Source organism: Ambystoma mexicanum, chromosome 12, assembly GCF_040938575.1.
Source record: "Ambystoma mexicanum isolate Mex_15411 chromosome 12, UKY_AmexF1_1, whole genome shotgun sequence".
Classification (NCBI taxonomy): Eukaryota; Metazoa; Chordata; class Amphibia; order Caudata; family Ambystomatidae; genus Ambystoma; species Ambystoma mexicanum.
In genome coordinates, this window is record NC_090936.1 from 671,829,186 (window position 1) to 671,844,836 (window position 15,651).

Below are 15,651 nucleotides of genomic sequence, written 5' to 3' on the forward strand. Positions count from 1 at the left end.
GCCACCTGGAAGACAGATCCCCGGGGATTAGTGGGTGAATCACCTTCTGGTTTCTCACAGCACCCTGCTGGCTTTTGCAGGCGTGATGGGACCTTCTGTACTCACCGTTTCTAGTTAACAGTTGACACTTGAGACAATGTCTAACTTTACAATCAGAATTGTTCCCACTCATATGCAGTCCAAGCCGCAGTGGGGCATCTCATCTTTTCTGATGGGTAAGTCAGAAGATTTGCCAATGGTCTCTGCCCACTGGGAGCAGTGATTCGTTTTTTCTTTAGGTCAGAGGAAGATGTCTGGTTTGAGCCGCTGCTTGAGTGAATGCAAACTTTTAGGTTGATTTTTAGCATTTTTATTTTTCCCCCTCTCATGCCTTACAGGTCGCCATCTAAGGGGTGGGAAGTTCAGACGCTATCCACACCTTAGATGAGCGAATTCTGGAGTGGGCCAATTTAGCTGCACTATCTAGGAAGGATGCAGGGTTAAGTGCCTGACAGGAACCATACTATGAAACGTTGTGTCTAGATCCCAAATACCACACACAGATCATGTGGGCGTTAGTATGTGCAGTGCTTGAAACAAGACACTTTGGACAAACCAGACAAAAATACATTCTTTGAGGAGAGAATGGTCCTCTAGGCAGCGAAATAAGCATGCAATAGGTCACAGATCATGGTGTGTTGCATATATAGTTCAGATGCTGTCACTTCTGGAGCCAGGAAAGAGACTGCCAAAGCTGATTGACACAGGCACACACAAATGCCCCCTGCGGAAAAAGGTTTCCAGTGCCAGCTGCGCCGGTCTACTATATCTAAAGATAAGGAATCTATGGAAAGACGCTATCCATTATACATTTATTTTTTGTCTAGTCAACATAATGGGCCATGTATCGCTGAGTCAAGAAACCAGCAAACTCCCCTCCCTTCCTTCCCAGATGAACCCCATCTAAATGCTCCCTCCATTTGTCCCCATTCTCCACAAGACATTTTTGAAAAATGTTTCAGATTGGAGGCTCAATCTATGCAAAGGTTTATTCATCTCAAAACCATCTGCTCTTCTGCCACACAGCTCATCAACCCACCCAAAATGCACCCCAATGCAATTTTGGTAGTCTGGAAAGCACTTAACGAGCAAATACAGGCAATATTTACTTTAATCATTTTCATGATGGCATGCGACCCTAATAAAAGTCAAGACAGCATTTAAATTACAAAAAATATTATACTAAATGTTTTGAGATATAGTCTAAACTAACTACTGTTAAATTTGCACCCAGTTATTTTGATAAAGAAAATGAATGGTCAAAAATACAAAAATGAAATACATGGTGTACACATACCATACTCATCTGGATACATTTGCAGTGTATGAAGAACAGTATCTATAGCACCTTGGTCAGATAATAGTGTCACTGCTCCAGAGCACTCAGCTACTGAGCAAAGTATTGTTAACCCGCACTCCTGAATGGCTGGATGTCCAATGAACTATAAAAAATGCACAGAAAAAAACATATAAAGTTCAATTTTTGCTTGTCTGAACGTAGAGATTGTGCAAGGTGACAAACCAAACATTTTAAAAAAGATCCATCAGTATATTATATGCCCCTTTCAAGCAACACACTGCCAACGGGGTACCTTCATTATGTTCACTTCAGTCACGGTCATATTCTACAACACAATCTCATTTCTCTCACCATTGAATGCTGCAGACGCTCTTCAATCTTTAGCTAGACAGCTCATCATCAAATCTTAATTTGAATTGATCATTATAATTTATAAAAGCACATATTAAATCTTAATTAGTTATAAAAACATAAGAGAATCGGATAAAACGATTTACTAGAACATAATAATCTATAAATCAGGGCATGTAATCTCATTTGTCGAAGTCAAAACAGAAACGTGATGGCTGGATGGTTTTGAATGAATCATAACCACGGGCAAAGCTCTGGGCAACCCTCCAGACCATCGTTTTTCAGCCTGCCAAGCCATTACAGAAGGGGAAAATCCATATGCAAATCAGGCTTGGTCCTACCCCAAAAGGAGCAGTCCAGCCCGAATTGCTAGGTCACATCCCTTCTGCATGAGACCACAAGCATCCCCAGACATGTTTCAGCCTTGTTGGGCGTCATCAGTGAGGAGTAGCTTGGGTCTCTAGGCCCGGCAGACTCGGGACCCACGTCTGGGCATACCCGGCCACTCGGGGTGACTTTAGCAAAACAGAAACGTGATGGCTGGAATGTTTTGAATGAATCATAACCACGGGCAAAGCTCTGGGCAACCCTCCAGACCATCGTTTTTCAGCCTGCCAAGCCATTACAGAAGGGGAAAATCCATATGCAAATCAGGCTTGGTCCTACCCCAAAAGGAGCAGTCCAGCCCGAATTGCTAGGTCACATCCCTTCTGCATGAGACCACAAGCATCCCCAGACATGTTTCAGCCTTGTTGGGTGTCATCAGTGAGGAGTAGCTTGGGTCTCTAGGCCCGGCAGACTTGGGACCCACGTCTGGGGTGGGGCCAAGCCTGATTTGCATATGGTCTTTCCCCTTCTGTAATGGCTTGGCAGGCGAAGAACGGTGGTCTGGAGGGTTGCCCAGAGCATTGCCAGTGGTTAAGATTAATTCTAAACCTTCCAGCCATCACCTCTTTGTTTTTGCTTTGTCACCCCGAGTGAGACGGGTATGCCCAGACGTGGGTCCCGTGCCTGCTGGGCCTAGAGACCCAAGCTACTCCTCACTGATGAGCCCCAACAAGGGTGAAACATGTTTGGGGATGCTTGTGGTCTCGTGCAGAGGGGATGTGGCCTAGCAGTTCGGGCTGGACTGCCCCTTTCGGGGTGGGGCCAAGCCTGATTTGCATATGGTCTTTCCCCTTCTGTAATGGCTTGGCAGGCGAAGAACGGTGGTCTGGAGGGTTGCCCAGAGCATTGCCAGTGGTTAAGATTAATTCTAAACCTTCCAGCCATCACCTCTTTGTTTTTGCTTTGTCACCCCGAGTGGGACGGGTATGCCCAGACGTGGGTCCCGTGCCTGCTGGGCCTAGAGACCCAAGCTACTCCTCACTGATGAGCCCCAACAAGGGTGAAACATGTTTGGGGATGCTTGTGGTCTCGTGCAGAGGGGATGTGGCCTAGCAGTTCGGGCTGGACTGCCCCTTTTGGGGTGGGGCCAAGCCTGATTTGCATATGGTCTTTCCCCTTCTGTAATGGCTTGGCAGGCGAAGAACGGTGGTCTGGAGGGTTGCCCAGAGCATTGCCAGTGGTTAAGATTAATTCTAAACCTTCCAGCCATCACCTCTTTGTTTTTGCTTTGTCACCCCGAGTGGGACGGGTATGCCCAGACGTGGGTCCCGTGCCTGCTGGGCCTAGAGACCCAAGCTACTCCTCACTGATGAGCCCCAACAAGGGTGAAACATGTTTGGGGATGCTTGTGGTCTCGTGCAGAGGGGATGTGGCCTAGCAGTTCGGGCTGGACTGCCCCTTTTGGGGTGGGGCCAAGCCTGATTTGCATATGGTCTTTCCCCTTCTGTAATGGCTTGGCAGGCGAAGAACGGTGGTCTGGAGGGTTGCCCAGAGCATTGCCAGTGGTTAAGATTAATTCTAAACCTTCCAGCCATCACCTCTTTGTTTTTGCTTTGTCGAAGTCGGACAGCTTTTCCCAAGTAGTTAGTTACTCGACAGTGTAGAAATCCATCATTCTTTACATATAACCAAGCAGCTAAAACCCACTCCACACGGTCTTACATTAATGAAACTCAAAATAGGATTCTGATGTTGTGCACGCAATATGGCATATTACAAGCACAGCAATACAAAGTGTCAGGACAAAAGGGGCAACAGGTATTTGGGACTTTTGCTTGGTTTGTCCATGAAACAAACTAAGTATTTAGATGCAATAAGGTAAAAGGTGCCTGGTGACAGCCCAGTGTTCATGCAAATACAAATATGTATGCAAGTAAGGCTGTAATCCCCATCTAAAACAAGGTTTCATATTCCAATATATTTTCATCACTAGTGCTCCGTCTGCAGAGTTGTCCCTTCTAGTTGAACCCACAGTCATTTGTTTTTTAATATGGCTTTTGCCATATTATATAAAGAGGCTCACAAGTTGTGCATGTTCAAAACAGGCAATGGAAAACATGATTACACCAAGATATCTTATTACTGCCCAATCTAGCAGTTATGTGGTCTAAAATGTTATTCATTAACACTGCCTTATTATTTGAACGGTGTAAGGAACTTATGGTGGCAACAGTAAAGACGGACACAATTGATCACAGTTCAAGGGTGTTTATTATACTGTAAATGCAGGGTGGAAAAACACCTAACCTAGACCTGAATCTAAAAAAAAAAAAAAAATCTATTGCCAAATCCTTACAACTAATTACAGAAAGAGTATAGGATAGGGTTTTCAATAAAGAAAGAAGTGCTCACAACTAATAAGTCAGAATGTGATTGCCAGGGGATTCGCTTCACCACATTTTGAGCAAGCAACCGTTCCATACCAGCCATCCGTTCTTCGATGGTTAAGTTTCTTTTCAATACAAAGTATTTCGCCTTCAAGGGCCTGATGTATTCAACAAAAAAAACTAAAAGTTCCTTTCCAAATCGACTTTGGGTGATGACTTTTCATCCCTGGTACTCCCTTGGTCGGGTTTGGATCCAAATGCAAAGAGGCACAATCCACTTACCCTGGTCTTACAATACTCCTTGCATTCACAAAATTAATGCCTTTTCAAACAATTCACTGTGAACATCCCTCAGTCAGGTAACACACTACTTTTGGGACTATAGGATTTGCCCCTACGTGTCTGCTTCACTCCGCCAGGTTCACTATTGACAACCTTTGGCAACACTGTTCATACGCTCATTTCAACAATCTGGATTCAATTCCCTCTTTTTCCCAATCATCTGTCGGTCAAAGACTTTTGACATTACAGAGGATTTTACAAGACCCCTGACATCTTTTCGCCTTTTCCAAGGCCTACTGGTTATCATAGTTTCTGCCATTGGATAATCTGCCAGAGTTTTCTGCATGAGCACCGACGTGGTGCTGGACTCATATCGTGCTGGATTTCCCCTTTTTTCATCAATAGCTCCTTGAGCTTTTCAGAGCTCAAATTAGCCGTTTGCTACTTTTCGTTCAACACAGTTCGGTCTCTTATCGACTCTCCCCTCGACTCACTGGCTCTGATGAACTGCTGGGCTTTTTTTCTCTTTTAAATCAAGGTTGGTACCACAAAGACAAGTGTCTCTCCCTGGTTTGATATTCACCGGCGGAGTGTCCTGTACCATTGACATGTGCTGCATTGTTCGCAGTCTTATGTTTCCTTCTGTGGAGGTTTCACAGGCCTTGGTCAGAAAGGGAAGGTTGCTTCTCGCCTTGTCACCCTCTCCGTATGCGTTGTCTTTCTCCTCCTCTTGAACTGCTGTGCTGAGTTAGCTCTGACGTCATGCGGTCTGCCTTGCTCGTCCTGTGCTCTTGTGCTCCACCTTTTATCCCTGTGGGGAAGGGAAAGGGCCATCAGGGACCCCCCCATCCAGGTGATCCTTTCTCACTTGTCCACCCACAGAAACTGGATCCAATAACGATGGCCGTGTCCTGGCCACCTAGATGACAGATCCCCAAGGACTAGTTAGGGAGACACCTTCAGGTTTCTCACAACGGGTAGATACACATAGCTTAAGTGATGCACACTCCCACAGCAGAGATATGGAGCAAATTCCCAATTCAATATAAAGTTTATATCCAGAGGAGCAAACAGTTACTGAAAAGAATTAACTGGATCTTACGTGGTTCGTCAAAGACACATACTTCAGCACCAAACATCCCAATCACCCTAGCGAATGCTGTGTAAATTTCCATTATAATTGGCAGTGACGGCTCCCAATAAAGAGAACAAAGTTTATTAATAGCCCCAATACAATCGTTTCATATTTGTAGCAGAAATAGATCGATGTTCGAGGCCTCTTTAGTAAAACTAAATCCCAGATATCTGAAATAAACTTTTTCAAGCATTCTGTCAATAGGGCAAGTATAGTATATAAAGTGCCTATTCAGACGCTTTTTCTTGGTAGAAAACTGACGACATTACATACCTGGTTATACATTTAGTTACATGTTTTTGTAAAGGGCCTGGGGTCCTGGCAATACGAGCGACAACATCTGCATATGCCAGAACCGGCAAGCTTTTGGAGGCAAGTTGGGACATCAACTCCTTTATTACAATCAGCCAAGTCGTGCGTTCGCCTGTTTGCCTGACTAACTGCTGCCCTATTTTTTTCTACGAACTTCAAACAGAACTCTAAAGATACTTTCCGGGATGTCCATCTTGCTAAGCACTCTACAAAGCTTTGACCTACTAATACAGTCAAAAGCACTGGAGGGGTCCATGAATGCAACTTCTATAGGTGTAACCTTAATGTGAGTAGAATTGGCAAGAACCAGGTTTAATTACAGCACCTGATTCACAGTGCCAAGGCCCTCAAGAAAACATAATTGAGCATCCATTAAAATATTATGGGAGACCACCTATTTGCTTCAATGGTACAATAAAGCGCATGAAAACATCTTAAAGGGGAAGTTCATTCAAATCTTATGGTTTAAAAATATTGCCCATATTTAAATATGTTTTTTAAAAAAGTTACAATTAAAAATAATGTGCATATGAGCCTCCAAGACATGACTTTGAGGCATCCATTCTGTAAGCAGAAATAGTTTCACCTGTTTCTTTTAATTATCTGCTCTCGTGGCAGTTATAAAGCAAGAGCCCCCTACTGGTAGTTTAAGCTTATTGCTGCTGGAGAGCAGAGAATTAAATTGCACGTTCACAGGACTACGAATGACAATCTTAATACATCAAGCAAACAATTTTCAAATCTAGAAAACGTTTGTTTTCTGTGTTAGGAAGGCAATCATAGGACTGCCTGTACTGTGAACATTTGAGCAAGGCAAACACGTCTTGCTTATTTAACAGGGCTTGTTTGCCTTGCACTTTTCAAAAGGATTAGTGTGGTCCAATAGTTAAGGGTTAGCCCTTTCAACCATGCGACCCGGGTTAGAAACCACGGCTGTATTTCTTTCTTGGTGCTTCCAATTTTGTTTTTAAATAACAATATTTGAAGCACCAGAAAAAAAAAGCGAGGACTCCAATCCAGGCAATATGACTGATCGAGCAAGCCCTTCATCAAAGCACCACAGGAGTGTCTGCTAATCACAGTGCTCATTGACTTGGTGTACAGCACGACAAAGATCACTTTGTCATGCTGTACAACAACACGTCAATGAGCAATGTGATTGCCATTTCACAGCTAAGGAAATTGACTCCTCAAGCCCCCTCATGTAGTCTATTTCCTTAGCTGCTTTCACAGTACACGTTGCCATGATGTACTACAGCATTTAGGATTGGCATTCATAGGACTGAATGTCCTGTGAACATGTTCTTTAATTCTCTGCTCTCCGGCAGAAACACACTTAAGCTCCCAGTTGGGGGTGTAAGAAAGGCGTGGTATCAAACAGTGAAGATAGACACGTGATCACATTTCAAGGGTGTTTACTGAACTTAAATGGGTTTGTTTAATACCCATCTAACCCTAAATCTAAAGATGGGAGTAAGCTGCGAACATCAAATAACGCAGACCAAGTGGAGTCTCTTCAATATAAAAGGGCCTATACTAATAAACCTATTGCCAATCCTTACTTCTAAATAGAAATGGTGTGAGACAACAATGTATGCAAAAAGAAAAGTGTTAAAGAAATGATATGTCAGGATAGTTAAGCAGTTGGCTTTCCTTCCCCCACATTTTCAGCACGGAAGCAGTTGGTGCGCTCGAGCTTCGCACACACTCTGGCTTCTCTACCATGAGGATATATTTCAAAGCATAGATAACAGGGCCTTCTGCACCAAAGACTTATTGCAGAGGGACGGATGTAAAAAAACAAGCACCAAAGTTCCTTTCTTATCAGGAGTTTCCCATTCACGAGTTCTCAGGTCCACTGTTCACCAGGGGTCTCCCTGCTTCAGGCTCAGACCCCCTTTAACACAATGTTCACAATTGGTCTCCGTCGATCAGGCTCGGACCATGGATCTCCCTCGTTCGGGCTCCGACTCCTTAAGCAATGTTCACAGTTCTCCTGTATTGTGCCTTCTTTCAAACACAATTTCTGGGTCTCCCTCGTTCGGGCTCAGACCCGTTTGGTTCCCAAAAGGTTATCACAGCTCAATTCCTTTAGGCTTCCCTCATTCAGGCTTGAGCCTAAAACAGTGCAGAGTCTTTCGAATGGGCATACTTTTGTTTTCTCGCTGGATCACTGTTACTTTATTTTACAGTTGCATTCACTTCATGAACTCCACTTGGCAGCTTTCATTCTCTTCGCTTTTCTCTTGCCACTTGCTCTCTATTTACTTTCGGCTTCCCTAAATCGGATTGGAGCCGATTACAATTTCACTTCATTTCAAAAAGAGTTTCAAGTCCCATAATGCCTTTCACTGGCCTTTTTAGTTCTTGCTTTCTTTCTCAAATTCAATGCTCCGGTTCCCACTCTAGCCACAAACATACTCACCGGCATTTCCTCTCTTGCCACGAGACTCACCCGGTTAGCGCGGCTCTGCCAAGCAACTTCTCTGGAGCTCTCTGAGTTGAGGTCATGGTCTTCCCACCTGCCCTTCAGGTACCTGGGCTTCTCTTCATATGCCCAGGAGAAACGAGTACTTCTGTGGACAGAGTCAGCAGGATATGATCTACCCTCTTTGGCTCTTGGAAAGTACAGCTCCTCAGCCCTGATGCATCCCTTCAACAACATACTCAGCGTCTTGGCCCTCAGCTCCCTTCCGGCTTCTCCACGGTTCTTTAAACACTCTCCCCCGCTCTTCAGCTCCTCTGGGCCACACTGCATCCCCAGCTCGCTCAGAGTGTGTTCCTGTGCTCTGCTTTTTATACTGGTAGGGAGGTTTAACCAGTTTTAGGTGTGGGTGGTTGAAAAGGGAGGCCTGACTCCGCCTGTCCTCGTTAACGGGACAAGATGGAGACTGCCCATAGAGATCCATAGAACATTGGTGTCTATGGGCAATACCGTTTCTCACACTTGGGCCTCCCACTCCCAATTACAAAGGTCCCTACACCCAGGTGATCCTCCCGCACTGGTACACCCCCAGGGTATGGATCTAAAGGCGATGGCCATGCCCTGGCTATCTGAGCAGAGTATCGAGGGGAAAATGAAGTGAGAATACCCACAGGTTTCTCACAGGGGCTTCTGCTTGATTACTGCAGTGAGAGCAGAGATTTAAAAGAAACAGATTAAACTGTTCCTCTACACAAAATGGAAGTCTCCAAGTCCTTGAAAAGCAGGACCTGGAGGCACACTTGCAGATAATTTTTCATAGGAACTTAAAAAAAAATAATAATGTTAATCTATATTATTTATTGAGGCCAATATTTTCAAACCGTTAAATTTTTTTTAATAAACTTCCCCTTAGCTACTTGTGAGACAGGCATGGTACCAAGAGACGACACAAACAAGTGAAACACAGTCTGAAAACCTTTATTATCAATGGTCAGGATGGTGTAAAGCCTAACATGCCCTAACTCCAAGAGGGCAATGTTCCCTAACAGGAAAAAAAATTAAGGAAGTCTAAGTCTGTCAGTAAAAAACTAAATACTGTGAATCAAAACCAATGCCTGTCCTCACTTCAACAGAATAATAGGATGAATGGGATTTGGCCAACTCAATCTTGCTCAAAGTAAAGTTAATGTGACAATGGATCCTTTCTACAGCTCCCTTCCCCAAGTTTAAGCCACCAAGGATTATAAAGTTTCATAAGTCTCCCGGTTTTCACTTGACAAGGAAAAGTTCACTTGGCACAAAGATCACTTGGCAGAGAGTTCACTGTATCTTTTCTCCTGGTAAGTTCTTTGGGCTTCCCCAGGTCTCCTTTCCATGAACCCGGAAGCCCTCTGGCTCACACTAATTCAATGGGTCTCTTAGGCTTCCCTCACCCAGGCTTATACCCTCGTGGTTACCTCTGTTAAACGTATTCAATTGTATTTCCTTTAGCACAAAATGATCAACTCACAAAAGTTCCACTTGTTAACATCACAGTTCACTTGGCTTCTTTCTGGGTTCCCTTCCCCATTCTGAACCAAGTCATTTTAGCTTTTCCTTTATTAGATCATGCAGCTCCTTGCTTTCAATTGGGCTCCCCTGGTCGTGGCGCAGTTGTCAGACTGCAGAGTCCACCCATTACAAGTCACGCAACCAGGTGCTTTGTCCTTACTAGAGTTCTCTTTTCCTTATACTGGGGTCTCTGCTGCCAACCTGGATCCGTCTCTTGCCTGGTGGCCACCCCAATGCTTTTCCAACACTCTTTGCTTATTCTGGGGTATCTGTGGCCAGCCCAGACTAATCTCCCACCTTGCAGCCACCCAAATGCTTTTAAAATCTTTTTATCTTTAAAGTAGGGTCTCTGTGGCCCACCTGGGTCTGTCTCCTGCCTGGGGGCCACCGTAATGCTTCTCAATGCTCTTGGTTTATTGGAAAGTCTCTTTTCCTTTACTTTCAGGAATGTTGCTCCCACTTCAGTTTTCTCACAGCTCCCCCTTTTTGGATCTCTTCTTTCACTTTGACTTCAGACTCACATGTACCGGATTTCTCTTACTTTCAGAAAGTCACTGGTCAGTGTGATGCTGTTCTCATTGACCGCTTCTCTTTGCATGGAGGTCAAGGTCTCTCCTCCTGCCCCTCTGACATTCCTGGGGCCTGGATCCCACCCATGGTAGTGAGCACTTTGCTTCAAGCTGCCAACATGATTCAGCCTACTCTCTAGGCTTCAGAACTATGGCTCTTTGGAGACACAGCTCCCTCACCACGCGCTGACCCTTGCCTAACAAGGGGGTAGCCCTTCGACGTCCCGTTCTCCACTGGGTACTTCTGGGCTCCTCTGCTGCTTCTTGTAATGTCACTCCTATGGTTCTTTCTCTGGCATAAATTGACTTAGGAACAAGAAGGGATCCCTGCTGGACTCAGCACACAGCCTCCCTTCTGCTCTCTGCACTGCTGAATGCCCCACCTTTTATACACCTGAGCCCTGTCAAGGGGTTTCAGGTGCGAGTCCTGGGCCTCCCTGGCCTGATTCTCGTTAGTCTAATTGATGGGACATGCCTGACCCTTATGTCCCCTTCTCTCCTTGTCAGTCCTGGAGTGATGTTCAATAGAGTGCAGGCGTGTATAATTATTAAGTGCCTGATTCTGCCTGACCTAATTAAAGGGACCGACTAGTGTTGGAGTGTAGTATGCCTCGTCTTTCATCTTCCTCCTCACAGTACGTTTCCCATAGGTAATTTTTCTACCTCTCGGTCGCCTCTTCTTCGTCCCAGTAAATGTTTGAAATGGGAAGGGGGGATAAGGGGGACAGGATGAGATTGAAAATAGTCCATAAAGGCTGAGGGTGAGTGTGATGATGTATATAACTCGGTAAGGGTGATGGGAATACTGTGTATATGTACCAGTAGATGTTTCATGTGCAAAAATTAGGGAAGATGTTTTACCGCAAACCAAAGAGGTCGCGGGAGGGGCAAGGGTAAATTGGTTGGTAGTAGAACAAAAGGGATACCAAATTTCCCTCATGGATACACCACTACTAATCCCTGACACCCCCTCCCCCAGGTTATCCTCCCTCACTTGTCCACCCCCAGGTTCTCGATCCAACAATAATCTGTCCCCTGGCCACCTGAGAAGAGGATCCAGGGGAACAGGAGTGAGTATCCTCCGGTTTCTCACATACTATTCAAAAGGGAATTTGGATGATATGAAGCCGGAAGAGTGGGATTTTCTTTTTCATTGATGGGGCATAATGAATCCTTCCAAGAATTTGGGAAGGCATACAATTCTACCAATCGATTAAAAATACAAAAAAGAAATACGAACCAAAAATGTGCATCATATTTAAAACATTCTGAAGGTACTCTATTGGAGCTGGGGGCTTTTCCAGATATCTGGGCCATTATAGACTTCAGGACATAGTCCAAGGAAAATCACTGGTTCGGGGACCCTCGCAAAAAACTGTAGCACGATCAATAACCTCTTGCTCAATGTCCGCAATATATCCAACAATAAAAATATTCAAATCTCTTAACAGAGTTCGGTAACATGTGCCACCGACATCCAGACAGCAAACATTAGCAGTATCCCTCAAAAACCTAAGTAGCTTGAGTTGAAAGAAACTACAAACTAGACCTCCTCTTGTAGATGCAAATCTATTCAATTATCTGTCCCAATCACGTAATTGCAGTGTTATTTCTAGTTTGATAATATTCAGACCACACTTGCTAACATTTCGTTAAGCAAAATTGAGTGCTGGTGTCACATATCCTAATCTGGGGTTCGGGAAGCAGGAAACGCCACAATGTCGACTTGGTTCTGATATGATGCAGAAGTGACACAGGAGTACCACCTTAAACCTGATCTACAAGAAGGTAACCACTCGGGTGAAGTAGATAGGGTAGCTCTCCCTGCACCACAGAGGGGTACCCCCATATTAACATGGTGCAAGGTGTGAGAAAGCAGAAGGTGTCTCACCCACTAGTCCCTGGGGATCTGTCATCTAAATGTCAGGACACGGCCATCGCTTTTGGATCCACTTCCTGGAGGTGGAACAGTATGGAGGATCACCTGAGTGAGGGGATACCCTTCCCTGTAACGCCTTAACTTATCATACCCAGTAGGATATTTAAGAACTCTACTCCCCCGCCCCTTTTCCAACACAAATACTTTCTCATGGACAGCCAGCTCTAAGGTAAAACAGACTAACACCTGAGCCGTGTCGTGTACCCGACATGTCCCAATACTATGGTCAGGCGAGGTCAGGCAATTATCAACAATAACTTACACCTGACTTCCATTACACCTCCCCATATGGATAAAAGGCGGAGCATGAGAGCACACGCTGAGCGAGGCAAAGCACACGAGGAAACCGAACTTCAAAGATGGCAGTTTAACGAGAGGAGAAAGACTGCAAAACAGAAGGGGGTCGCAAGGAGGAAAGTTCCCTTGACCTTTTACTTTCACAAGAACTCGAGACAAAGTGTAAGACCAGGAAACTAGGCTGATAAATCCTGCATTGTGTGTCGGAGGTACCCAGGGCCCTCCCATGTCAGTAATCAAGACAGGGAGAATCTCCAGCCATCGTGGTACTGTCCTTGGCTCCAGGAACAAAGCCGCTTCAGTGAAAGCAACACAGCCAGGGAGTTAGGGAGACTGACAAGACCTGTCTGTGTTGAAGCCAAGGTTGTAAGCAGCAACATTGTATGGTGAGCGCTGGAACAAACATTGTTAAAATGTGTGTGATAATAGACACAAATGAATTTAAACTGGTGATGAGTGATTGAACTTTAAATCAAGCTACAATACCTTTGACAGAGTGGTCTGGCACAGCGTGGGTGCTCAATTGAAGGTCTCTGTAAGGTACCCAGCTGAGAAGGGATGAAAATAGATAAAGTTGGTCCGAGCCCAGCAGAGGGAGATCAATTGAAACAACAAATAAATGTGAATCAAAGTGGTCCTGCGATGGTTCAAGTAAAACCCTGTGCAGAGTTGAAAGTCTTCGATTAAGTAAAGAAAGTTTGGAAAAGTATATGGATTTGGTTTGAGCCCCATGGAAGGAGATCAATTGAAAGCTTTGTGTTAAATTGGGTCTGAGCCCGGTGGAGACGGGCCTGGGGTGAATTGAAAAATCACACAAGAATGTGTACATTCGAATCCTGAGGAGAAAGCAACTTTTGAATGTTTGTTGCATCAGGCCCACTGAAGTAAGAGACTTTGAATGGCAAGGAGACTGACATAGAAGGACCTGATACTGAGATTTGAACTGCATCCTCGTGCCACAGAAGCTAGAGACCGTGCTAAACTCGAGTGTGCCGACTTTTCCCATGCTGAAAACATGGGGAAGGGAGGCCAACTGCCTGAATATCCTGACATATAATTTCTTGAACACTTTACTTTTGGATAACATTGTTTCCCACACGATTTGTATTTAGAAGTAAGGATTGGTAATAGGTTTATTAATATAGGCCCCTTTTATTATGACAAGGCACTACTAGGACTGTGTTTTTATTTGATGCTCATAGCTTGCTCCCATCTTTAGATTTAGGTCCAGATAGGTGTTTTTCAAACCGAATTCAAAGTTCAATAAACACCCTTGAACTGTGATCTGTGTGTCTGTCTTACTGCTAGATACCATACCATACCATGCCTTCCTTACAAAGGAAAGTGCAAGGCACTGGACTGAGGCACCACAGATAGTAGGCAACTCATGAAGGTAGCCAGAAAAAGGCAAGTATAACAGAGCAAGGAAGGAGAAGGGACCAGCAAGGCAGAAGGCAAGTGAAATGAGGACAAGGCAAGAAACACCCAGAACATATGAACAGAGTAAAGGAGAAACAGGAGCGTGTGGCAACAAGAGAGTTCAGATGCAGAAAGTGCTGTCTCATCCGGGTTAGAAGGCCATGGATGAAGACAAGGCTGTTGCTCATCAGATGCTTGGCAGTGTTGTCCCAGGGACCTGGATGCATGCGCTGGACCGAGCCACAGTATTTCTCTGCCAGCGTCCCTGAAATAAGATGGTGGCGCCCAGTCGCATGGTATCCCAGAACCATGAAGGGTCTAATAAGCCTGCGCAGCACGGGTGGAACCCATTGTAGCCAAGATGGAGGCAGCGAGAGCACAATCCTGCAGGTGAGAAGGTAATAGTCTGAGTGTCTGACCCTGTCCACCACCACGAGGGAGGCGCCAGTGCGGGGTAAAGCCTCCAGGCTTCCGGTGCCCATCCGAGGGAGCAGGGATTGCGCGGGTGCATGACACATTTCTATTTCCTTTGCAGCTATTACAGTAGAATTTCATTTAATGTTAATTATTAGTTTGTTACATGGCTCAAACTCGTTTAGAAGACACGAGTGTCATTATAAAATACTGAAGCTGGTGATGCAGCATTTCTGTGCAGGGCACCAGAAGGACACATGAACTGGGGGGATATAGGGGGAGGGGGGTACTGGAATGTGGAATAAGGAAAATTGTGATTCTGGTTGTCATCTGGATAGGCAGTTTCTAGAAGGACCCTGGTCAGGCAATTGGTGAGCAGAGACATCTGCGTCAACAACGGACTGTTAGAACATTCTGGAAAAGGAAGAACAGAGGCGGCAGACCATCACCGAGACATGGGACAGTGTTCTATTGCTCTGAGGGTCTTCATCCCAAGTTTCAATTTAGTCACAGGGCCATAACCTACAAAGGTGGAACTCTGGTGGTTGGGTCAGGTGGTTGCAGGATTGGTCTTGTAGAGTTAATATGTAGCTCTGTAGACTGTCTAGGAAGACAAAAACTGTATCCGTATTTGGCTACTACCCTAGACTGAACTTGTGAGCTTTGTCTCTCTGGCATGTTACACAAGCATTGGCAATGCCAATAGTTTGGGCTTTTGTTACCTGCCAAATGCCTAATATTTCTACACAAACCAAAACTATTGGCATATGGCAATGTTTGTAACAAGACTCCAGAGAAGGACAGTGTTAATAAATTGAGGTGCTGAAGCAGACCTGGTTTTATTACACAAATAGCAGGTTTCCAACTCCAAATTAAGCTATTAACTCTCACACTGCTGCTTTGA

The 15,651-nt window shown here is 44.9% G+C and overlaps 1 protein-coding gene across 1 annotated transcript in view; it reads right to left on the reverse strand.

Moving 5' to 3' along the window:
* Positions 1-15,651, reverse strand: part of LRRK2 (leucine rich repeat kinase 2) — a 2,398,611-nt gene that overhangs the window by 1,715,945 nt on the left and 667,015 nt on the right. Inside the window, exon 15 of the mRNA XM_069629211.1 lies at positions 1,337-1,481. Coding sequence (XP_069485312.1) covers positions 1,337-1,481 — 145 coding nt within the window. The remainder of the gene's footprint in view (positions 1-1,336; positions 1,482-15,651) is intronic.